The sequence below is a fragment of the Oncorhynchus tshawytscha genome, linkage group LG25 (genome assembly GCF_018296145.1).
Source record: "Oncorhynchus tshawytscha isolate Ot180627B linkage group LG25, Otsh_v2.0, whole genome shotgun sequence".
Classification (NCBI taxonomy): Eukaryota; Metazoa; Chordata; class Actinopteri; order Salmoniformes; family Salmonidae; genus Oncorhynchus; species Oncorhynchus tshawytscha.
The window spans coordinates 40,731,734-40,756,920 of NC_056453.1; the positions used below are offsets into that span (position 1 = coordinate 40,731,734).

The 25,187-nt window shown below is 41.8% G+C and overlaps 1 protein-coding gene across 1 annotated transcript in view; it reads right to left on the bottom strand.

The window, feature by feature from the left end:
* Nucleotides 1-24,213, bottom strand: part of LOC121840759 (vegetative cell wall protein gp1-like) — a gene marked incomplete at its 3' end in the record, with an annotated part of 61,497 nt that extends 37,284 nt beyond the window's left edge. Inside the window, exons 1-2 of the mRNA XM_042305842.1 lie at nt 24,199-24,213; nt 7,794-9,023 (exon numbers count right to left, since the gene is read on the bottom strand). Of these exons, the coding sequence (XP_042161776.1) occupies nt 7,794-9,023; nt 24,199-24,213 (1,245 nt within the window). The remainder of the gene's footprint in view (nt 1-7,793; nt 9,024-24,198) is intronic.
* Between the last annotated feature and the right edge of the window lie 974 nt (nt 24,214-25,187).

Sequence of the window (25,187 nt, forward strand, 5' to 3'; positions counted from 1 at the left end):
AGGTCGCAATTGTAAATGAGAACTTGTTCTCAACTAGCCTACCTGGTTAAATAAAGGTGAAATAAATAAATAAATAAAAATTAAAAGACCTTGTCGTGAAATGCTTATATACAAGCCCTAAACCAAAAATGCAGTTTTAAGAAAAATAAGAGTTAAGAAAAATATTTACTAAATAAACTAAAGTAAAAAGTAATAATAAATTGCTCTCAATGACCAATTTCCAAAGGAGATGAACGTCGTAAGAGACTGTATCCGGTACAAAGACAACAATGGATGGATGGTAAGCGTGGCTTTATCAATGTGGACAAACTCTTTATAGATGGACAGCTATTCCGAGACAGCTCCATAACACAGTGGCTGTACTAAATTCTCCAGGGACTTCATGTGACGAAAAAAAAAGTATGGGAACTGTTTAAAATATCTGAATGTTATGAAGTGGATATGAACACACACATACTTAACAAGCTTGCTTACACATAGAGACTTATACATACACACACACACACACACACACACCTGATCTCTCTCTTTTCTCTTCTCTTCCCTCGCTCTCTCAATTGTCAAGAACTGTTTTATAATTTCATGTGTTTATTGTGTCTCTTTTTTATGTATTTGTCTACAGGTTTATATATGTTTACAACAAGCAGAAGATATCAAAAGAGGGGCATTGGGGATGAATAACATATTGTACGGAATACATTTGTACTGTGGTGGAGTCGTCTCTAGAGTAATGCAAGGTCTCTTTCATGAGAAAGAGAAACGTCAAGTGCTATGGAAATGCTGGGATGTGTTTTTCAATTATGTTAAAGGTAATTATGATGCAACTATGATGGTGATACAATATGGATTACAATTATGAATATTATGGCTATACGCACCACATGTTACACACATAGACACTCAAACATACAAATTGGCAGAGTTATTTATTTGGGCAACACACATTATAGTCTTACTCTTTTACAGACATCATACACACTCATTATATCATATCCAATATCAGACACATCAACCTACTCAGATTTGTTACACAAATAATTTGTCTCAATTTTTTAACATCTGTGGCATTGGCTCACAGTCAAACAGGCAAGGGAATTTAAAAATCAGACATTTGAAAGCTCTAGTTGTCACGACTCCGACCGAAGGACACTCCCCTTCCCGTTTCTGGTGGCACTCGGCGGTCGTCATCGCCGGCCTACTAGCTGCTACTGATTATTTCCTCCCCCTCCTTATGTGTTGATTGTGTGCACCTGTTTTGAGTTAGGTAGTAGGCTTTATTAGTCAGCCGGCCCGCAGGGTTCCTTGTTTGGTCTCGTCTGTTTGGTGTACTTGTGTGCACGTCTATTGGGTTTTGTGTTTTCCCATTTTGTGGGTTTTCCTGGACGGTTTAAGTCCCCCTGTTTGGGGCATTTGTTTGTTCAGTACGCCCTGTGTTTTTGTGAGGGTTGGCTTATGTTCAGCGTTTATTCAGTGCATTAAAATAGCACTCCCCTGAACTCTCTGCTTCCTGCGCCTGACTCCTCACCCACTACACTCAGACCGTTACACTAGTTTTGACCTTCGTAATACTTCTGATGGCAGTAACTTTACAAGCACTAATTATGGTCAATTTAGCCTGAGAATAGTATCTAGTTATGGTAAAGGGTGAAATAAGTATAGCTAGTTATAATTGTAACGGTTAGGCAGATTATAAAAAAAGAAGATCCGTCTTTACATGACTAAAAGAAAAGGAATATAACATATAATATAACTGTTTACAGGAAACTCACTCTACATCCTTAGATGAAGTTGAGTTGAAAAAGGAATGGGGTGGTGAAATAATTTTCTGTCATGGACAAAGGAACTCAAAGGGTGTGATGATATTAATTAACAAAAATGTCGATCTGAATGTGCGAATAATCAGGAATGATTCGCAAGGAAGGTGGATCCTTTTGAATATGAAAGTGAACGAAAAAGTTTTGGCTCATTAATCTATATGGTCCAAAACAGGATGATCCACACCTCTTCGAAAACATTTATACCAGTTTATTGAATTTACAGGCAACAAATGATCTATTCATTATGGTAGGAGACTATAACACAGTGTTATCTACCTCAATCGTGTAACGGCAGATCTCCTCTTCGTCTGAAAAGGAGTAAGGATCGGACCAAGATGCAGCGTGGTAAGTGTCCATAACTTTAATCAAAGAAAACACTGAATACAAAAATAACAAAACAAATGTGAAGAAACAAAACCGAAACAATACCGTGTGGCGACAAACACTGACACAGAAACAAACACCCACAAACCAACAGTGAAACCCAGGCTACCTAAGTATGATTCTCAATCAGAGACAACTAACGACACCTGCCTCTGATTCAGAACCATACTAGGCCAAAACAGAAACCAAACATAGAAAAACAAACAGACTGCCCACCTCAACGCACGCTCTGACCATACTAAATAAAGACAAAACAAAGGAAATAAAGGTCAGAACGTGACAAACGGACTGTAAAGGTAATCTCTACAAACTATCAACACCGTGCCCTTAAGGAAATCACAAATATTATGGACACATTAGAAATAGTGGATATTTGGAGACTAAAAAACACCGACCTAGTCAGATATGCATGGAGGAGACTTAAGAAAGTAGTCAAGACGACTAGTTTGATTGTCTCTTTCTTTCTTGCATCAAAGGTTAACCTGTTGCGGCGAGCAATCCCGTATCCGGGATCCTATTTATAGCCTCAAGCTCATTACCATAACGCAACGTTAACTATTCATGAAAATCGCAAATGAAATGAAATAAATATATTTGCTCTCAAGCTTAGCCTTTTGTTAACAACACTGTCATCTCAGATTTTCAAAATATGCTTTTGAACCATAGCTAAACAAGCATTTGTGTAAGAGTATTGATAGCCTAGCATAGCATTAAGCCTGGTATTCAGCATGCAACATTTTCACAAAAACAAGAAAAGCATTCAAATAAAATAATTTACCTTTGAAGAACTTCAGATGTTTTCAATGAGGAGACTCTCAGTTAGATAGCAAATGTTCAGTTTTTCCAAAAATATTATTTGTGTAGGACAAATCGCTCTGTTTTGTTCATCACGTTTGGGTAAGAAAAAACCCGAAAATTAAGTCATTACAACGCAAACTTTTTTCCAAATTAACTCCATAATATTGACAGAAACATGGCAAACGTTGTTTAGAATCAATCCTCAAGGTGTTTTTCACATATCTATTGATGATAAATCATTCGTGGCAGTTTGGTTTCTCCTCTGAAGAAATGGAACGCGCATGGACCTGGAGATTACGCAATAATTTCGACGGAGGACACCGGGCGGACACCTGGTAAATGTAGTCTCTTATGGTCAATCTTCCAATGATATGCCTACAAATACGTCGCAATGCTGCAGACACCTTGGGGAAACGACAGAAAGTGCAGGCTCATTCCTGGCGCATTCACAGCCATATAAGGAGACATTGGAACACAGGGCATTCAAACTCTGGACCATTTCCTGTATGAAATTTCATCTTGGTTTCGCCTGTAGCATTAGTTCTGGGGCACTCACAGATAATATCTTTGCAGTTTTGGAAACGTCAGAGTGTTTTCTTTCCAAAGCTAAGCAAAGCAAAGTCAATTACATGCATAGTCGAGCATCTTTTCATGACAAAATATCTTGTTTAAAACGGGAACGTTTTTTATCCAAAAATTAAAAGAGCGCCCCCTATCTCGAAGAAGTTAAAAAAGTTTTAATAGGAGACAGAATGCGATCGGATCATCATCTAATTGGCATTCACATAACTCTTATAGATTTTCCTTGTGGAGGGGGATATTGGAAATTTAATCAAAGTTTACTGGAGGACATCTTATTTTTAACTAAGACAAAATAATTTATAACTGAATATTTCAAGTATAATATAGGTTCAGCAAATCCCCTTATTGTTTGGGATACCTTTTAAATGTACCTTCAGGGGTCATTCAATTCAACATTCATCAATAATAAAAAAACAGTTTCTGGCTAAAGAGACAAGACTGACAAGGGAAATCCATGACCTAATAGTACAGGTAGATGGCAATAAAAACAATACTACAGAGATACAGAATAAGTTAGAGGAAAAACAAAAAGAACTTGAGGAACTTATTCAAGAACAATCTAATGTAATCTATTACAAAAATAAAGCAAACTGGATGGAATATAGAGAAAAATGCACAAAATTCATCCTGAATCTCCAATACAGGAACGCAAATAAAAATAATTTGTAGAAAATCGTTACTGAAGATGGAGTCATCTATGATTCTCCAAATGATATTTTAAAAGAGGAAGCTAATTATTTTAGGTAGATGTTCTCTTTTCCATCTCATCCTCTCCCACTGAATGACGATTACGGTAAAGAATTATTTCCAAATAATATAAAAAATGGAAAATGTACAAATGTACAGAAAGATCAGTGTGAAAGCCAAACTACAGAGGAATAACTTTTTGAGGCTATTAAATCCTTTTAGTCTGGAAAAACCCCAAGTAATTTTTGATATACTAAAAGCTCCATTGTTAGATTGTTCTACCTACTCCTATAGAAATGGTAGTCTGTCAGGTACTCAGCAAGAAGGTCTGATTTCTCTATTATTCAAACACGACCCAGATGGCAAATATAAAGACCCGGTCTATCTAAAAAACTGGAGGCCCCTTACACTTTAATGTTGTGATGCAAAAATACTAGCAAAATGCATAGCACTCAGACAGGTTTTTTACATGGACGATACATTGGAGATAATATACGACAACTACTAGAAATAATAGAACATTGTGAAACATATAAGGAGCCAGAAATTGTATATATAGCGGATTTTGAAAAAAGCATTTGATAAGATAAGACTGGATTTTATTTATAAATGCCTGGATTTTTTCAATTTTGGTAATTTTCTTATAAAATGGGTACACAATAATGTATAGCAACCCATGTGTAAAATTTTAAATAATGGCTACTTCACAGAGAGTTTTGAATTGTCAAAAGGAGTTAAACAAGGGTGTCCGCTGTCACCATATCTATTCATTATGGCCATTGAAATGCTAGATATTAAAATCAGATCCAATAACAACATTAGAGGAATAGAAATCCAAGGCTTAAAAACAAAGGTGTCCATGTGTGCCGATGACTCACGTTTTATATGAAGTCCGTAAGCTAGATCCCTGCAATGTCTCATTAAAGATCTACATAACTTTTCTGGACTCTCTGGACTAAAACCTAATTATGATAAGTGTGCAATACATTGGATCTTTAAGAAATACAACTTTTACATTACCTTGCAGCTTACCTATGAAATGGGCTGATGGTGAAGTAGACATACTCGGTATTCATATCACAAAAAATATAAATAAGCTCTCAACAATGAATTTCAATAGAAAACTTGTAAAAAATAGACAAGATCCTGCAACCATGGAGAGGTAAATACCTGTCAATTTATGTAAAAATTGCCCTGATTAACTCCTTAGTCATATCTCAGTTTACTCACTTACTTAAGGCCTCCTCTTGATGATTCCTTTTTCAAATCATATGAGCAAAAAATATTTCGCTTTATCTGGGACGCTAAACTAGACAAAATTAAACGAGCCTATCTATATAATGAATACGAATTGGGTGAGTTGAGATTTTTAAATATAAAAGCACTAAACCTCTCTCTAAAAGCTTTAGGGGTGATGTTTAGGGGTGAAGCTGTGGGGGTAATGTTGACCAGACCAGAGCCTCTTCTGAATGTTAGGACATGAGTTCTTAGTGTTCTCTCATACATGATTCTCTATGGCCTGAATAAAACAATCTTGGAACGCTCCGTCCATCCTCTGACATAAAGCATTTCACTACCATACCTTCATCCTCCTCCCCTCATCCTCCCCTCATCTGCTTGGTCCCATGGTTTCTAGGCAAGCCTCCTCCATTTTACGCTGCTGCTACTCTCTGTTTATCTTATATGTATAGTCACTTTAACTATACATTCATGTACATACAACCTCAATTGGCCCGACCAACCAGTGCTCCCGCACATTGGCTAACCGGGCTATCTGCATTGTGTCCCACCACCCGCCAACCCCTCTTTTTACGCTACTGCTACTCTCTGTTCATCAAAAACGCATAGTCACTTTAACCATACCTACATGTACACACTACCTCAATCATCCTGACTAACCGGTGACTGTATATAGCCTTGCTACTGTTATTTTCAAATGTATTTTTACTGTTGTTTTAATTCTTTACTTACCTACACACACACACACACACACACACACACCTTTTTTTTGCACTATTGGTTAGAGCCTGTAAGTAAGCATTTCACTGTAAGGTCTAGACCTGTTGTATTCGGCACACGTGACAAATAAACTTTGATTTGATTTGATTTCCCCTTAGATATATGATGCGTGAAGGCAATGTTTACATTTCCCCTCAGATGATGTGTGATGGCAAGGTTTACATTTCCCCTCAGATAGATGATGTGTCAAGGCAAGATTTACATTTCCCCTCAGATATATGATGTGTCAAGGCAAGATTTACATTTCCCCTCAGATAGATGATGTGTCAAGGCAAGGTTTACATTTCCCCTCAGATAGAAGACGTGTGAAAGCAAGGTTTACATTTCCCCTCAGATAGATGATGTGTGAAAGCAAGTTTTACATTTCCCCTCAGATAGATGATGTGTGAAAGCAAGGTTTACATTTCCCCTCAGATAGATGATGTGTGAAGGCAAAGTTTACATTTCCCCTCAGATAGATGATGTGTGAAAGCAAGGTTTACATTTCCCCTCAGATAGATGATGTGTGAAAGCAAGTTTTACATTTCCCCTCAGATATATGATGATTTCCCACATTTTTCATTCTCTCTCTTTTCCACTGCCACCCTTTTCCTTCCACCAACACTCTATCTTTCAAACTTTAACTCAGGTCACCAGCTCTGCAGGGAGCCCCTGAGTGTATTTCTGGCAAGTTGCATTTTATCACACAACAGAGTAGAGCAGATTATCTTCGGGCAAGTTTTACTGTGAGCATGCCTCAGTCCCTCTCCAGTGTGTCCGTCCCGAAGCCTTCATCTTTGTGTTGCTGCTATCATCCTCTCTTCCTCCCTGGTTTCCTTCCCAGCTGGCTCTGATGGACCCAGTTGATATGTACCAATTCATTACACTATTCCCTACAGAATGCACTACTTTCAACAGATCCCTATGGGTCCTGGTCAAACGTGGTGCACTATAAAGGGAACAGGTGGCCGTTTGGGATGCAACCCAAGCGACAGTGAAAGTGAGGTGAACTGTTACATCCTGCAGTGTAGACTCTTCTGGTGCCTAAAGCCCTCGGGTGTATGAACAGCATGCCCGCTGCTACAACAACCAAACACTGGCAGCCAATTAAAACAGCTATAACAAACATATCTACCCTAAACAAACTGGCTCCTAGCCAGAGCACTGAGTAGTGGATACAGCTTTGTGAATGGGTCCATGATGACATGACCAAAACAAACCCCCCACTACTAAATCTGATCAACCTCTCACACCAAAACATTACTGTAATGTATTTTTTTACCAGCTATTGTGACAACCCACACCAACCCCTGTGTCTCACCTCTGTCTCTCCATCCCGGCATCCCTCCACCCCTCTATCCCTCCACCCCTCTATCCCTCCACCCCTCTATCACTCCACCCCTCTATCACTCCACCCCTCTATCCCTCCACCCCTCTATCCCTCCACCCCTCTATCCCTCCACCCATCCATCTCTCTATCCATCCATCCATCTCTCCATCCATCTCTCTATCCCTCCATCCCTCCACCCCTCCATGGTTGGTGATGGGGGGATGGGGGTGATGGGGGTGATGGTTGATGATGGGGGATGGGGTGATGGTTGATGATGGGGGATGGTTGATGATGGGGATGGGGTGATGGGGGATGGGGGTGATGGTTGATGATGGGGGATGGGGGATGGTTGATGATGGGGGATGGGGGAATCGGGGATGGGGGTGATGGGGGATGATGGGGGATGGTTGATGATGGGGGATGGGGGATGGGGGATGGGGGATGGTTGATGATGGGGGATGGGGTGATGGGGGATGGGGGATGGTTGATGATGGGGGATGGGGGTGATGGTTGATGATGGGGGAAGGTTGATGATGGGGGATGGGGGTGATGGGGGATGATGGGGGATGGGGGATGGTTGATGATGGGGTGAATGGGGGTGATGGGGGATGGTTGATGATGGGGTGGGGGGATGGGGGAATGGTTGGTGATGGGGGAATGGTTGGTGATGGGGGGGGTGGGGGAATGGTTGGTGATGGGGACCGGGAATTGTTGGTGATGGGGTGATGGGGTGATGGTTGGTGATGGGGGATGGGGGAATGGTTGGTGATGGGGGTGATGGGGGAATGGGGGGTGGGGTGATGGTTGATGATGGGGGATGGGGGAATGGGGGGTGGGGTGATGGTTGATGATGGGGGTGATGGGGGAATGGGGGTGGGGTGATGGTTGATGATGGGAGTGATGGGGGAATGGGGGGTGGGGTGATGGTTGATGATGGGAGTGATGGGGGAATGGGGGTGGGGTGATGGTTGATGATGGGAGTGATGGGGGAATGGGGGTGATGGTTGATGATGGGAGTGATGGGGGAATGGGGGTGATGGTTGATGATGGGGGATGGGGTGATGGTTGATGATGGGGGATGGGGTGATGGTTGATGATGGGGTGATGGGGGAATGGGGTGATGGGGTGATGGTTGATGATGGGGTGATGGGGTGATGGTTGATGATGGGGTGATGGGGGAATGGGGGTGATGGGGGGATGGTTGATGATTGGGGTGATGGGGTGATGGTTGAGGATGTGGGGTATGGGGTGATGGTTGATGATGGGGGTGGGGTGATGGTTGATGATGGGGGTGATGGGGGAATGGGGGTGATGGGGTGATGGTTGATGTTGGGGGTGGGGTGATGGTTGATGATGGAGGTGATGGGGGAATGGGGGTGATGGGGTGATGGTTGATGATGGGGTGATGGTTGGTGTTGGTCAATGTTCTCTCAAAAGAATTTGATCAAATTTCAGGTCTGTTGAGTGCAAACTTGAACGTTGTGAAAATTCTGTGCATCTTCCGACAATCTGGCCCTCAAACCATCACAGTCACCTAATAATCCCCAGTTTACAATTGGCTCATTCATCCTCCTCCACTCCCCTGTAACTATTCCCCAGGTCGTTGCTGCAAATGAGAACGTGTTCTCAGTCAACTTACCTGGTAAAAGAAGGGATAAATAAAATAAATACAAATAAAAAATAATGAAAAACACTGAGGCTGTACCTGCTTTAAGTTCGTTTTAACAGTGGTCAAGTAGGCTGCTGTGGATATTTGATTGTAATGTAGGCCTACCGGAGTAGCCTACCATCAAAAACAATGGAGAAAATGCCTCCCATAACATTTTAACATGGAAATAGCTTGTTCTATCATCCAGCCTACAGTAGCAGCCAATGTGTGGTGTTCAATGTAGACCTACATTCCATGAGACTTTTGAAAAAAACATACAGGGCTTGACCTGTTTATCCACTTGTCCTTCAGACACGGAGGTGACTGAATATGTTGTTGTGTTGTTTGATGCAAAAAAACACTTTACAAAATAAAAAGCGTTATTATTACCATACCACTATTACAGAGAATCAGATAAATTATTCTACCATCTGCCTATTGGCTACTCAGCTTATTCAAGCCTGTCTAAAATACAACACCGCCCCTTTAAGACAAGCTCTTTACCTGATTCGCTTTTCAAAGATGTCTAGAAATGTACACGTTTTGTGCTCTTGCAGGAAGCAAACACTCCCCTATAAGTGACTACAAATGATCATGATAACTGGGCTAATAACTCACTAACTAGCAAAAGATATGAACAAATGTACAAATGTGTACACGTTGCTACTGTACATGTAGGTTTCTCTTTGATCTCAAAACAAGTGCATCTACTCACGACCGCTCATGCTGTAAAAACAGTCCAGTTCAATGGCAATGGCACAGATCCATAAAGTATAGGACAATGGTCTATTTGCATATAGGCCTACTTCAGCTCTGATGGTTGGTGATGGAGGGGGGTTGGTTTATATTCTTTGAAGCATCAATATGTGGTAATGTCAGGCTTGCTTAGACTCAAGGACAATAATGTGTGTGTGTGTTTGAATATGCTACCCACTAATGTAGCACTACCGGTATCTCTGTCCTCATCTCTGTTTTCTGTCACTACGAAAAATCCCCGGGACTGTTTCAGGACACTGTCTCCTCTCTGCGCGGGGCCCTGCCTGTCCTGACAATGTCCTTTCACATCATGTTATTGTCTACCACACTCTGAGATGCAGTAGTCCAGTCAGCAAGACATCACTCATCCTCTTTGTCTGATGTCTGCCCTCCTTTTTCTTTGCCAGTAATACACTCTGCGTCTGTTTAGAATTGATGGAGAAGGGAATGTGCCTATCTGTTAAGCTGTCAGGAGATCTTTGACAATAGTAATAGCACTCACTGTTTTCCTCATTTGCCTGCCTGAAACCCATAGCAGTAGTCTGAAGGATTTGACAAGTGGCAATCTCCCCACCACTGTAGTGCCATGCTCTCTCAATGCTCTCGCTATGCTCTCTCTATGCTCTCTCTCTCTATGCTCTCTCTCTCTCTCTCTCTCTCTCTCTCTCTCTCTCTCTCGCTATGCTCTCTCTCTCTCTCTCTCTCGCTATGCTCTCTCTATGCTCACTCTCTCTCTCTCTCTCTCTCTCTCTCTCTGTCTCTCTGTCTCTCTCTCAATTCAATTCAATTCAAGGGCTTTATTGGCATGGGAAACATGTGTTAACATTGCCAAAGCAAGTGAGGTAGACAACATACAAAGTGAATATATAAAGTGAAAAACAACAAAAATTAACAGTAAACATTACACATACAGAAGTTTCAAAACAGTAAAGACATTACAAATGTCATATTATATATACAGTGTTTTAACAATGTACAAATGGTTAAAGGACACAAGATAAAATAAATATGCATAAATATGGGTTGTATTTACAATGGTGTTTGTTCTTCACTGGTTGCCCTTTTCTCGTGGCAACAGGTCACAAATCTTGCTGCTGTGATGGCACACTGGAATTTCACCCAGTAGATATGGGAGTTTTTCAAAATTGGATTTGTTTTCGAATTCTTTGTGGATCTGTGTAATCTGAGGGAAATATGTCTCTCTAATATGGTCATACATTGGGCAGGAGGTTAGGAAGTGCAGCTCAGTTTCCACCTCATTTTGTGGGCAGTGAGCACATAGCCTGTCTTCTCTTGAGAGCCATGTCTGCCTACGGCGGCCTTTCTCAATAGCAAGGCTATGCTCACTGAGTCTGTACATAGTCAAGGCTTTCCTTAATTTTGGGTCAGTCACAGTGGTCAGGTATTCTGCCGCTGTGTACTCTCTGTGTAGGACCAAATAGCATTCTAGTTTGCTCTGTTTTTTTGTTAATTCTTTCCAATGTGTTAAGTAGTTATCTTTTTGTTTTCTCATGATTTGGTTGGGTCTAATTGTGCTGCTGTCCTGGGGCTCTGTAGTGTGTGTTTGTGTTTGTGAACAGAGCCCCAGGACCAGCTTGCTTAGGGGACTCTTCTCCAGGTTCATCTCTCTGTAGGTGATGGCTTTGTTATGGAAGGTTTGTGAATCGCTTCCTTTTAGGTGGTTGTAGAATTTAACAGCTCTTTTCTGGATTTTGATAATTAGTGGGTATCGGCCTAATTCTGCTCTGCATGCATTATTTGGTGTTCTACGTTGTACACGGAGGATATTTTTGCAGAATTCTGCGTGCAGAGTCTCAATTTGGTGTTTGTCCCATTTTGTGAAGTCTTGGTTGGTGAGCGGACCCCAGACCTCACAACCATAAAGGACAATGGGCTCTATGACTGATTCAAGTATTTTTAGCCAAATCCTAATTGGTATGTTGAAATTTATGTTTCTTTTGATGGCATAGAATGCCCTTCTTGCCTTGTCTCTCAGATCGTTCACAGCTTTGTGGAAGTTACCTGTGGTGCTGATGTTTAGGCCAAGGTATGTATAGTTTTTTGTGTGCTCTAGGGCAACAGTGTCTAGATGGAATTTGTATTTGTGGTCCTGGTGACTGGACCTTTTTTGGAACACCATTATTTTGGTCTTACTGAGATTTACTGTCAGGGCCCAGGTCTGACAGAATCTGTGCAGAAGATCTAGGTGCTGCTGTAGGCCCTCCTTGGTTGATGACAGAAGCACCAGATCATCAGCAAACAGCAGACATTTGACTTCGGATTCTAGCAGAGGGAGGCCGGGTGCTGCAGACTTTTCTAGTGCCCGCGCCAATTCGTTGATATATATGTTGAAGAGGGTGGGGCTTACGCTGCATCCCTGTCTAACCCCACGACCCTGTGTGAAGAAATGTGTGTGTTTTTTGCCAATTTTAACCGCACACTTGTTGTTTGTGTACATGGATTTTATAATGTCGTATGTTTTACCCCCAACACCACTTTCCATCAGTTTGTATAGCAGACCCTCATGCCAGATTGAGTCGAAGGCTTTTTGAAATCAACAAAGCATGAGAAGACTTTGCCTTTGTTTTGGTTTGTTTGGTTGTCAATTAGGGTGTGCAGGGTGAATACATGGTCTGTTGTACGGTAATTTGGTAAAAAGCCAATTTGACATTTGCTCAGTACTTTGTTTTCATTGAGGAAATGTACGAGTCTGCTGTTAATAATAATGCAGAGGGTTTTCCCAAGGTTACTGTTGACACATATTCCACGGTAGTTATTGGGGTCAAATTTGTCTCCACTTTTGTGGATTGGGGTGATCAGTCCTTGGTTCCAAATATTGGGGAAGATGCCAGAGCTAAGTATGATGTTAAAGAGTTTTAGTATAGCCAATTGGAATTTGTTGTCTGTATATTTGATCATTTCATTGAGGATACCATCAACACCACAGGCCTTTTTGGGTTGGAGGGTTTTTATTTTGTCCTGTAACTCTTTCAATGTAATTGGAGAATCCAGTGGGTTCTGGTAGTCTTTAATAGTTGATTCTAAGATCTGTATTTGATCATGTATATGTTTTTGCTCTTTATTCTTTGTTATAGAGCCAAAAAGATTGGAGAAGTGGTTTACCCATACATCTCCATTTTGGATAGATAATTCTTCGTGTTGTTGTTTGTTTAGTGTTTTCCAATTTTCCCAGAAGTGGTTAGAGTCTATGGATTCTTCAATTGCATTGAGCTGATTTCTGACATGCTGTTCCTTCTTTTTCCGTAGTGTATTTCTGTATTGTTTTAGTGATTCACCATAGTGAAGGCGTAGACTCAGGTTTTCCGGGTCTCTATGTTTTTGGTTGGACAGGTTTCTCAATTTCTTTCTTAGATTTTTGCATTCTTCATCAAACCATTTGTCATTATTGTTAATTTTCTTCGGTTTTCTATTTGAGATTTTTAGATTTGATTAGGAAGCTGAGAGGTCAAATATACTGTTAAGATTTTCTACTGCCAAGTTTACACCTTCACTATTACAGTGGAATGTTTTTCCTCAGGAAATTGTCTAAAAGGGATTGAATTTGTTGTTGCCTAATTGTTTTTTGGTAGGTTTCCAAACAGCATTCCTTCCATCTATAGCATTTCTTAATGTTACTCAGTTCCTTTGGCTTTGATGCCTCATGATTGAGTATTGCTCTGTTTAAGTAGACTGTGATTTTGCTGTGGTCTGATAGGGGTGTCAGTGGGCTGACTGTGAACGCTCTGAGAGACTCTGGGTTGAGGTCAGTGATAAAGTAGTCTACAGTACTACTGCCAAGAGATGAGCTATAGGTGTACCTACCATAGGAGTCCCCTCGAAGCCTACCGTTGACTATGTACATACCCAGCGTGCGACAGAGCTGCAGGAGTTGTGACCCGTTTTTGTTGGTTATGTTGTCATAGTTGTGCCTAGGGGGGCATATGTAGGAGGGAATGCTGTCACCTCCAGGCAGGTGTTTGTCCCCCTGTGTGCTGAGGGTGTCAGGTTCTTGTCCGGTTCTGGCATTTAGGTCGCCACAGACTAGTACATGTCCCTGGGCCTGGAAATGATTGATTTCCCCCTCCAGGATGGAGAAGCTGTCTTCATTAAAATATGGGGATTCTAGTGGGGGGATATAGGTAGCACACAGGAGGACATTTTTCTCTGTTAGGATCATTTCTTTTTGAATTTCTAGCCAAATGTAGAATGTTCCTGTTTTGATTAATTTAATGGAGTGAGTTAGCTCTGCTCTATACCAAATTAGCATACCCCCTGAGTCCCTTCCCTGTTTCACACCTGGTAGTTTGGTGGATGGGACTACCAGCTCTCTGTAACCTAGAGGGCAACCAGTGGGTCCATCTCCTCTATACCAGGTTTCTTGCAGGATGACAATGTCTGTATTACCGATTTCTTTGGTGAAGTCCGGGTTTCGGCTCTTTAGGCCAAAGGCAGATGACCTCAGGCCTTGGATATTCCAGGATAATATAGTGAAGGCTTTTTGTTCCATAGAGTGTCCAATGTTGTTGGTCGTCGTTTGGCCTCAGGCCAGTAAGTGTGAGCAGAGCCTGCTGAGCATCTGGTACATGCCATTGGCTTCTCTCTCTCTCTCTCTCTCTCTTTAGGTATCTGTCTGTCTGTCAATTCAGTTTGCTTTATTGGCATGATGTAACAATGTACATATTGCCAAAGCTTACTTTGGATATTTACAATATGAAAATAAGAAGAATCAAAATTGTCAATGGGACAACAGTAACAACAATAACCAAGGGTCAATATAACAATACATTGAACAATAACAATAACCATACAGTAGAGGACATGTGCAGGTTGATTGGTCTCTCAGATACGGTCCCTCATCTTATGGCAGGCAGCAATGTAGTGCGCTGCCAACCCACAGCTCTCTGCGTCCTCCCCCAACAGGACGGGTAGCCTACTCTCATCAGAGAGGTGTTTGAAACCTTGAATAAGGGCTTCAAATTTGGGGAAATAACACTCTCTAATTGTTTTATATTTTTTACATTTTGTCAGGAAACGCACCTCTGTCTCAGGTTCTGCTGTTGTGCAGTGGTTGCACAGCCTTTCCTCTACAGGGAGCCAGGTTTTCCTGTGTCAACCCTTCTCAATGGCAAGGCTGTGCTCACTGAGCCTGTACCCTGTCAAGTTTTTTCTAAGGTTTTGATCAGTAACCATGGTCAAACAGTTAGGCATGGTGTACTGTCGATTTAGGGCCAGACAGCACTGCATTTTGCTTTGTGCTTGTGCCTGTGTTTCCCAATAAGCAATGTAGTATTGTTTTAACTGTGTTATAATTTGGTTTATTCTGATTGATTGGATGTTCTGGTCCTGAGGCTTCAGTGTGTTAGTAGAACAAGTTTGTGAACTCAGCCCCAGGGCCAGCTGGATGAGGGGACTCTTTTCTTTGCTCAGCTCTTGGCATTGCAGGGCTTAGTAATGATATGAGAGGGGGTCACTGTATTTTAGATGTTTCCAAAACTGAATTGCTTTTTTAAAAGTTTTTATTATTAGTGGATATTGGCCTAATTCTGCCCTGCGTGCATTGTTTGTAGTTTTCCTCTGGACATGTAGGAGAATCTTACATAATCACTTCCGGTGCCGACAGAGATGGCCGCCTAGCTTCGCCTTCCTAGGAAACTATGCAGTACTTCGTTTTTTTTATGTGTTATTTCATACATTGGTACCCCAGTTAATCTTAGGTTTTATTACATACAGTCGGGAGGAACTATTGGATATAAGAGCAACATCAACTCACCATCATTACGACCAGGAATACGACTTTCCCGAAGCGGATCCTCTGTTTTGCGCAGGACAATGGATCTGATCCCAGCCGGCGAACCAAAACAACGACGCCGTAAAAGGGGCAGACGAAGCGGTCTTCTGGTTAGGCTCCAGGGATGGGCACATCGCGCACCGCTCCTGAGCATACTACTCGCCAAAGTCCAGTCTCTTGACAACAAGGTAGATGAAATCCGAGCAAGGGTAGCATTCCAGAGAGACATGAGACTGTAACGTTCTTTGCTTCACGGAAACATGGCTCACTCGAGACACGCTATCGGAGTCTGTACAGCCAGTTGGTTTCTTCATGGATCGCGCCGACAGAAACAAGCATCTTTCTGGTAAGAAGAGGGAGGGGGGTATATGCCTTATGATTAACGAGACGTGGTGTGATCCGTGGTCCTGGGGATTTTAACAAGGCTAATCTGAAAACAAGGCTCCCTAAATTCTATCAGCATATCGATTGCGCAACCAGGGCTGACAAAACCCTAGATCATTGTGATCAGAGCAACATACAGGAACTCAAGTCCTTCTGTTCGCCTGACTTAGAATTCCTCACAATCAAATGTCGACCGCATTATCTACCAAGAGAATTCTCTTCGATTATAATCACAGCCGCATATATTCCCACCCAAGCAGACACATTGATGGCCCTGAATGTAATTTATTTGACTCTATGTAAACTGGAAACCACATATCTGGGGATTTTAACAAGGCTAATCTGAAAACAAGACTCTATTCTAACTTCCGCGATGCATATAAGGCCCTTCCCCGCCCTCCTTTCGGAAAAGCTGACTACGACTCCAGTTTGTTGCTTCCTGCCTATAGACAGAAACTAAAACAGGAAGCTCGCACGCTCAGGTCTGTTCAACGCTGGTCCGACCAATCTGATTCCACGCTTCAAGATTGCTTTGATCACGTGGACTGGGATATGTTCCGCATTGCGTCAAACAACAACATTGACGAATACGCTGATTCGGTGAGAGAGTTTATTAGCAAGTGTATCGGCGATGTCGTACCCACAGCAACTATTAAAACATTCCCAAACCAGAAACCGTGGATTGATGGCAGCATTCGCCAAAACTGAAAGCACGAACCACTGCTTTTAATCAGGGCAAGGTGACCGGAAACATGACCAAATACAAACAGTGTAGCTATTCCCTCCACAAGGCAATCAAACAAGCTAAGCGTCAGTGTAGAGACAAAGTAGAGTCACAATTCAACGGCTCAGACACAAAAGGTATGTGGCAGGGTCTACAGTCAATCACGGATTACAAAAAGAAAACCAGACCCGTCGCGGACCAGGATGTCTTGCTCCCAGACAGACTAAACAACTTCTTTGCTCGCTTTGAGGACAATACAGTGCCACTGACACGGCCCGCTACCAAAACCTGCGGACTCTCCTTCACTGCAGCCGACGTGAGTAAAACATTTTAACGTGTTAACCCTCGCTTGGCTGCAGGTCCAGACGGCATCCCCAGCCGCATCCTCAGAGCATGCGCAGAACAGCTGGCTGGTGTGTTTACGGACATATTCAATCAATCTTTATCCCAGTCTGCTGTTCCCACATGCTTCAAGAGGGCCACCATTGTTCCTGTTCCCAAGAAAGCAAAGGTAACTGAGCTAAACGACTACCGCCCTGTAGCACTCACTTCCATCATCATGAAGTGTTTTGAGAGACTAGCCAAGGACCATATCTCCTCCACCCTACCTGACACCCTAGACCCACTCCAATTTGCTTACCGCCCCAATAGGTCCACAGACGACGCAATCGCAACCACACTGTATACTGCCCTAACCCATCTGGACAAGAGGAATACCTATGTGAGAATGCTGTTCATCGACTACAGCTCAGCATTTAACACCATAGTACCATCCAAACTCATCATCAAGCTTGAGACCCTGGGTCTCGACCCCGCCCTGTGCAACTGGGTACTGGACTTCCTGACGGGCCACCCCCAGGTGGTGAGGGTAGGTAACAATATCTCCAACCCGCTGATCCTCAACACAAGGGTGCGTTCTGAGCCCTCTCCTGTACTCCCTGTTCACCCACGACTGAGTGGCCATGCACGCCTCACTCAATCATCAAGTTTGCAGGCGACACTACAGTGGTAGGCTTGATTACCAACAACGATGAGATGGCCTACAGGGAGGAGGTGAGGGCCCTCGGCGTGTGGTGTCAGGAAAATAACCTTACACTCAACATCAACAAAACAAAGGAGATGATCATGGACTTCAGGAAACAGCAGAGAGAGCACTCCCCTATCCACATCGACGGGACAGTAGTGGAGAGGGTAGTAAGTTTTAAGTTCCTCGGCGTACACATCACGGACAAACTGAATTGGTCCACCCACACAGACAGCGTGGTGAAGAAGGCACAGCAGCGCCTCTTCAACCTCAGGAGGCTGAAGAAATTTGGCTTGTCACCTAAAGCACTCACAAACTTCTACAGATGCACAATCGAGAGCATCCTGTTGGGATGTATCACCGCCTGGTACGGCAACTGCTCCTCCCACAACTGTAAGGCTCTCCAGAGGGTAGTGAGGTCTGCACAACGCATCACCGGGGGCAAACTACCAAACTAACTAGCTTCTATCTCAAGGCCATCAGACTGTTAAACAGCCACCGCTAACATTGAGTGGCTGCTGCCAACACACTGACTCAACTCCAGCCACTTTAATAATGGAACAATTGATGTAATAAATGTATCACTAGCCACTTTTATATGTTCACATACCCTACATTACTCAGCTCATATGTATACTGTATACTGTACTCGATACCATCTACTGCATCTTGCCTATGCCATTCTGTACCATCACTCATTCATATATCTTTATGTACATATTCTTTATCCCTTTACACTTGTGTGTATAAGGTAGCAGTTGTGGAATTGTTAGGTTAGATTACTCGTTGGTTTTTACTGCATTGTCGGAACTAGAAGCACAAGCATTTCGCTACACTCGCATTAACATCTGCTAACCATGTGTATGTGACAAATAAAATTTGATTTGATTTGAATTTGATGCAGAGTTTCAATGGGGTGTTTGTCCCATTTGATGAAATCTTGTTTTTTGTTTTGGACCCCACACCTTGCTGCCATAAAGTGCAATTAGGTGTTTCAATTTGAATTCGTTTTTAAATGGCGTAGAATGCCCTGTGTGCTTTCTCCCTCATTAAGGCGTCCAGTTGTCTGTCTCTGACTGTCGCTCTCTGTCTGTCTGTCTGTCTCGATCTCTCTCTCTCGCTCTCTCTCTCTCGCCCTCTCTCGCTCTCTCTCTTTCTCGCTCTCTCTCGCTCTCTCTCGCTCTCTCTCGCTCTCTCTCGCTCTCTCACTCTCTCTCTCGCTCTCTCTCTCTCTCGCTCTCTCGCTCTCTCTCTCTCGCTCTCTCTCTCGCTCTCTCTTGCTCTCTTGCTCTCTCTCTCTCGCTCTCTCTCGCTCTCTCTCTCTCGCTCTCTCTGTGTCTCTGTCTCTCTCTCTCTGCCTGTCTCTCTCTCTCTCTCTCATCTGGTTTTCATATCACATAGAGGGCTTGGGCTGTTGCACAACAGCAACCAAAGCCCATGTAAGTCAGTTTATAACATTCCATCATTGGTCTCAGGCCTCAGGTCCTGTGGTGCTAACCTTGGAAAAGTAATTCACATTTCTATATCAATATCACCCATCAGACAGGGCCCGCAACCGCCTAGCTTGTTTGAGTTGGAGACTCCATGTGACTTTAAAAATCGTAAAGGACTTGGGTTGATGCATCTGACAGTTAATAGCTTACTTTCTAAACTGGATTTACATTAAGGTCCGGGCTATGCAGATGAAAGCGGACATTCTGGTATTGACTGAAACCAATTTTGAGGGTTATAATGTATTCAGAGCTGATAGATAGGGTAGAGGTGGTGGAGTGGCCATTCTTATTAAAAATAATTGATCTGTCTCTTTACTGAAACGCATTTCCCTTTGTAAATGTATTTAGCTGCTATCTTTAAGCCTTTGTCTGGGGGAAAATGTATCCATAACTGTTATAGGGTTCTGCCGTCCTCCCTCGGCTAACATTCGTGCACTCGATGAGTTCACTAGTTTGTTGTCTTCTTTTACTTTCTCCTAGGTGACTTAAATTATGAAAAGAAGAAGGAAATACAGGCTTCGACAATCTAAAAAACATGATGATGATGATGATGATCTAAACCCAACCCAGATGGTGACTAAGTCTACACAGCCCAACCCTATAGATCCTTCAAAGTCAACTCTGATGGATCTCATCCTAACAAATACACCAGAGAGATATGTTTCTACTGTTATCTTCTCCTAAGACAATAGTGACCATTTCCAAGGTGTTTGTGTTAGAGATGTGAAAATACAAAAATCTAAGCCTTGTGTCATCTCAAAGAGGAACTTCAAAAACTTCAGTGAACAGGATATTTTTACATGATCGTTGTTTTAGTGACCTTGATTGTATTTTAGTTATCGCTGAACCTGATTCAGCTTTGAGCCTCTTTGTATATGTCTTCAATACTATTGTAGATAGTCATGCTCCCTGTGCTTGATTCAGCTTTGAGCCTCTTTGTAGATGTCTTCTATACTATTGTGGATAGTCATGCTCCCTTTATAGAATGGAGGGTTAAAGGTAGATCTAATGCCTGGTACACGCCGCAATTATCAGAAGTCATTCATAAAAGAGATGATGCTTGGGTCAAGGCCAGGAACACAGTCTTAGGCCCAGACTGGCAAGCTTTTATTAAGCAACTGAGGAATCACTGTGTAAAATAAATCAGAAAGGCTAAATCTGATTATTATGTAATCGCTCTTTCGGATTGTAAAGGGATAAATTTTGAAAAGCTGTCAAATCCCTGAAGGATTCAACTTTCTCTCTGCCACAACAAATTAATTCAGATCAAATCAAATTGTATTTGTCACATGCGCCGAATACAACAGGTGTAGACCTTACAGTGAAATGCTTACTTACAAGCCCTTAACCAACAATACAGTCTAAAGAAAATCCCACAAAAAGTAAGAGATAAGAAGAACAAATAATTAAAGAGCAGCAGTAAATAACAATAGCGGGACTATATACAGGAGGTATCGGTACAGAGTCAATGTGTCAATGTACTGGGGGCACCGGTGTCGAGGCAATTGAGGTAATTATGTACATGTAGGTAGAGTTATTAAAGTGGCTATGCATAGATAATAACAGAGAGTAGCAGCGTGGGGTTGGGCAATGCAAATAGTCTGGGTAGCCATTTGATTAGCTGTTCAGGAGTCTTTATGGCTTGGGGGTAGAAGCTGTTTAGAAGCCTCTTGGACCTAGACTTGGTGCTCCAGTACCGCTTGCCGTGCGGTAGCAGAGAGAACTGTCTATGACTAGGGTGGCTGGAATCTTTGACAATTGTTAGGGCCTGTGGCATACTATTACCTACAGTGCATTCGGAGAGTATTCAGACCACTTCCCTTTTTCCATATGTTGTTACGTTACAGTTATTCTAAAATGGATTCAAAATACATTCAAAATACTCATCAATCTACACACAATACCCCGCAACGACAAAGTGAAAACAGGATTTTTAGAAATGTTTACAAATGCATTAAAATAAAATACCTTTTTACTTACATAAGTATTCAGACCCTGAAATTGAGCTCAGCTGCATCGTGTTTCCATTGATCATCTTTGAGATGTTTTCTACAACTTGATTGGAGTCCACGTGTGGTAAATTCAGGAAAACTGTCCCTGAAGTGTTCTGCTTCCTCTCTACCACAACAAATGAATTAAGACACAATGGCATACTATTACATGTAGTGCATTAGGAAAGTGTTCAGACCCCTTACCGCTTTCAGAAGTATTCAGACCCATTCCCTAGCTAAATAAGGGTTCAAAAAAAATAAAAAAATAAACATTATTTGGTCAATTTTGTTCCTCAAAAATGCAGTGTATGATAAAGAATTTTGTAGCTCTGAGTCTCTATTTTTATCCAATGTAAAAAAAAAACACAATTTCAAATGTTGCTACATAAGACCGATTTGAGCCAGTCGGTCACCTATAAGGTCAGTTGCATTTCAGAGAGAGAGAAAAACAAAGCTGTGAGGTCAAAGGAATTGTCCGTAGAGCTCCGAGACAGGATTAACAGATCTGTATATGTCCAGTACTTTCTCAATGCACTGTGTAAGGTTGGGTATGGTTTGTATATTTATGTTGTATATACAGAGCGCATTTGTAAAAGAAACCTAGGTTTCAATATATCTTCCCTGCTAAAATAAAAGTTATAAATAAAATAAAAAAATATTCCAAAAATGATCTTTCCAAAATCCCAGAACAGAAGGAAACTTTGGCATTACAGTCAGTCAATATTATTTCAAATATCTCAAGTACTTTTACATGCATTCAAAGTAAATATTCAGATATATTTTATTTAAAAAGTCAAGTAGTTAAATATTTTAATGTATTTGTAAATACACTTGGAAAGTATTTGAAAATACTCAAAGAATCTGGATTTGTCGCACATTTATTTACTATTTTTCATTGGCTAAGGATGTGGAATGCTGAACACAGTATACTATTAAACTGTGGTTCAATTAATCATAAATTACCTATAAGCAATCAATGCACAGGCATTTAAATGACCTATTCCCTCCCTACAGTGGATACAATTTCCCAAACAAACAAGTTCGGTAGTTTTGTGTTTCTTGGTATTTTACATATACCCACAGTCAAAAACGAAATATAGATGACTGTACATATACCCACATCCAAATCAAATCAAATTGTATTGGTCAAATACAGATATTTATCAGATGTTATTGCGGGTATAACAAAATGCTTGTGTTCCTAGCTCCGACGGTGCAGTAGTATCTAACAAATCACAACAATGCACACAAATCTAAAAGTAAAAGAATGGAATTAAGAAATATATAAATATTAGGATGAGCAATTGAGTGGCATTGACTAAAATACAGTAGAGTAGAATACAGTATATACATGAGATGAGTAAAGTGGTGTGTAAACATTATTAAAGTGACTAGGGTTCAATTATTAAAGTGGCCAGTGATTTTATGTCTATGAACATAGGGCAGCAGCCTCTAAGGTGCTGGGTTGAGTAACCAGGTGGTAGCTGGCTATTTAACAGTTTGATGGGCCTTGAGATAGAAGCTGCTCTCCTTCCCTTCTCCTCTCCTCTCCTATTCTTCCTTTCCTTTCCTCTCCTCTCCTACCCTTCTCCTCTCCTCTCCTCTTCTCTCTCAGCCTCCTCTCAACTCCACTCCTCTCCTCTCCTCCCAACACCTCCTCTCCTCCACTCCTCTCTACTCCTCCCCTCCTCTCCTCTCTTCTCCACTCCTCTCCTCACCACTCCTCTCCTCTCTTCCTCTCATCATCAGTGACAAACAGCTGCAGCCAAGCAGCCCAGGCACCTCCTGTGACAGTAAGAGTCGCATGATGGATTGCCCTGCTGATCAAAGGGGGTCAAAGGTCAAATCTGGGGCTGCGCTATCTGAGCACTGGACATGTGATATCATCCCAGATAGCCACTTTAGGTCTTGTCTCAACAAAAAAAACTCTGTGAAATCTGGATTTGTATGATTTTGGATTTGTTTACAACATGTGTAATGGATTTATTTTATCAAAGCCACATTATTTGAAGTATGTTTTGGACGGTGAACATAAACAGTAATTGATATTTGGGGCTCGTCACTATTATTGTAATTGATTGTGCCATGGGATATGTTACGGAGTGCAGTTGTATTAGTGTTTGTCTCACTGAGAAACATTACACAATGTTTCTCAGTTAAATGTCAATGTGTTTACAGACGACTGGTACTGAGAGTCACAAGGGGAAGATACAACGATCTGCACCCAATCTCCCCTCTCTCCTCTCTTTCCCTCCTCTCTTACCCTCACACATACCCCCACCACCACCACCACCACACACACACACACACACACACATACAATTTAATCTCCACCCAGGTCGGGCTGAAGAGGCCCCCTCTGCTGAAAAGAGCAGACATCTAAAAGTTTGTGACATATGTGACAGTAGTATTGATCCAGTGATCGTGACAATGGGGAGAGATGACAGCATTCCAGCCACAGAAGATAGCTCTGGGACGTTCCCAGTTTGGTATGTGTCATGTCCTATTGTTGTCATGGTCACACATACAGTATCAACATGATGCAGAGGTCCTAGCGTACGTAAACAGCGCCGGTAAAAACAGTCCTGGTTTTAACTGGCACGGGTTTAAGGTAGGAGAAATTACATGTTTTTTTTTAAAGGGAATTTATCTTAGATGTATTCTGAATTTTGTATTTAAAGGTTTAACGAAATGACTAAAATTACTATGGGCCCCCTGATTTCGACCCGAGTTAAGCGGGCCTAAATGGAACGTAATTCCCTTTTCATGCACTTTTATCTTGGTGTATTCTGACCTGGAACTTAACCATGATAACGCCATTCTCCATGCACTGTAATGTAATGTACAACTTGATAAGAGCTAGGTAAATGATTCATCCGTTTGGATAAGGGAATTGTAAATATAAATTAGATATCGATAGTTTTAGATATAGATAGTTTTAAATATATTTGACCTTATAAACGCTGGAGACAAATGTGAAACCAGTCATATGGCAGCAAACTGAAGCATATCAACTTATCAACATATCAACATATCAACATATCAACATATCAACGTATCAACGTATCAACGTATCAACGTATCAACATATCAACTTTCCCACAGTGAAATCAAATCAAACCAAATCAAATGGTATTTGTCACATACACATGGTTAGCAGATGTTATTAGTCACACACACATTGTTTGCAGATGTTATTGGTCACATACACATGGTTAGCAGATGCTATTGGTCACACACACATGGTTTGCAGATGTTATTGGTCACATACACATGGTTTGCAGATGTTATCGGTCACATACACATGGTTAGCAGATGTTATTGGTCACACACACATGGTTTGCAGATGTTATTGGTCACATACACATGGTTAGCAGATGTTATTGGTCACACACACATGGTTTGCAGATGTTATTGGTCACATACACATGGTTAGCAGATGTTATTGGTCACACACACATGGTTTGCAGATGTTATTGGTCACATACACATGGTTTGCAGATGTTATCGGTCACATACACATGGTTAGCAGATGTTATTGGTCACACACACATGGTTTGCAGATGTTATTGGTCACATACACATGGTTAGCAGATGTTATTGGTCACACACACATGGTTTGCAGATGTTATTGGTCACATACACATGGTTAGCAGATGTTATTGTGAGTGTAGAGAAATGCTACATGTAGCAAAATGAAGTCTATGAAACTCTGTCCCTGTCACGACTTCCACTGAAGGTGGTTCCTCTCCTTGTTCGGGCGGCACTCGGCGTCGCCGGTCT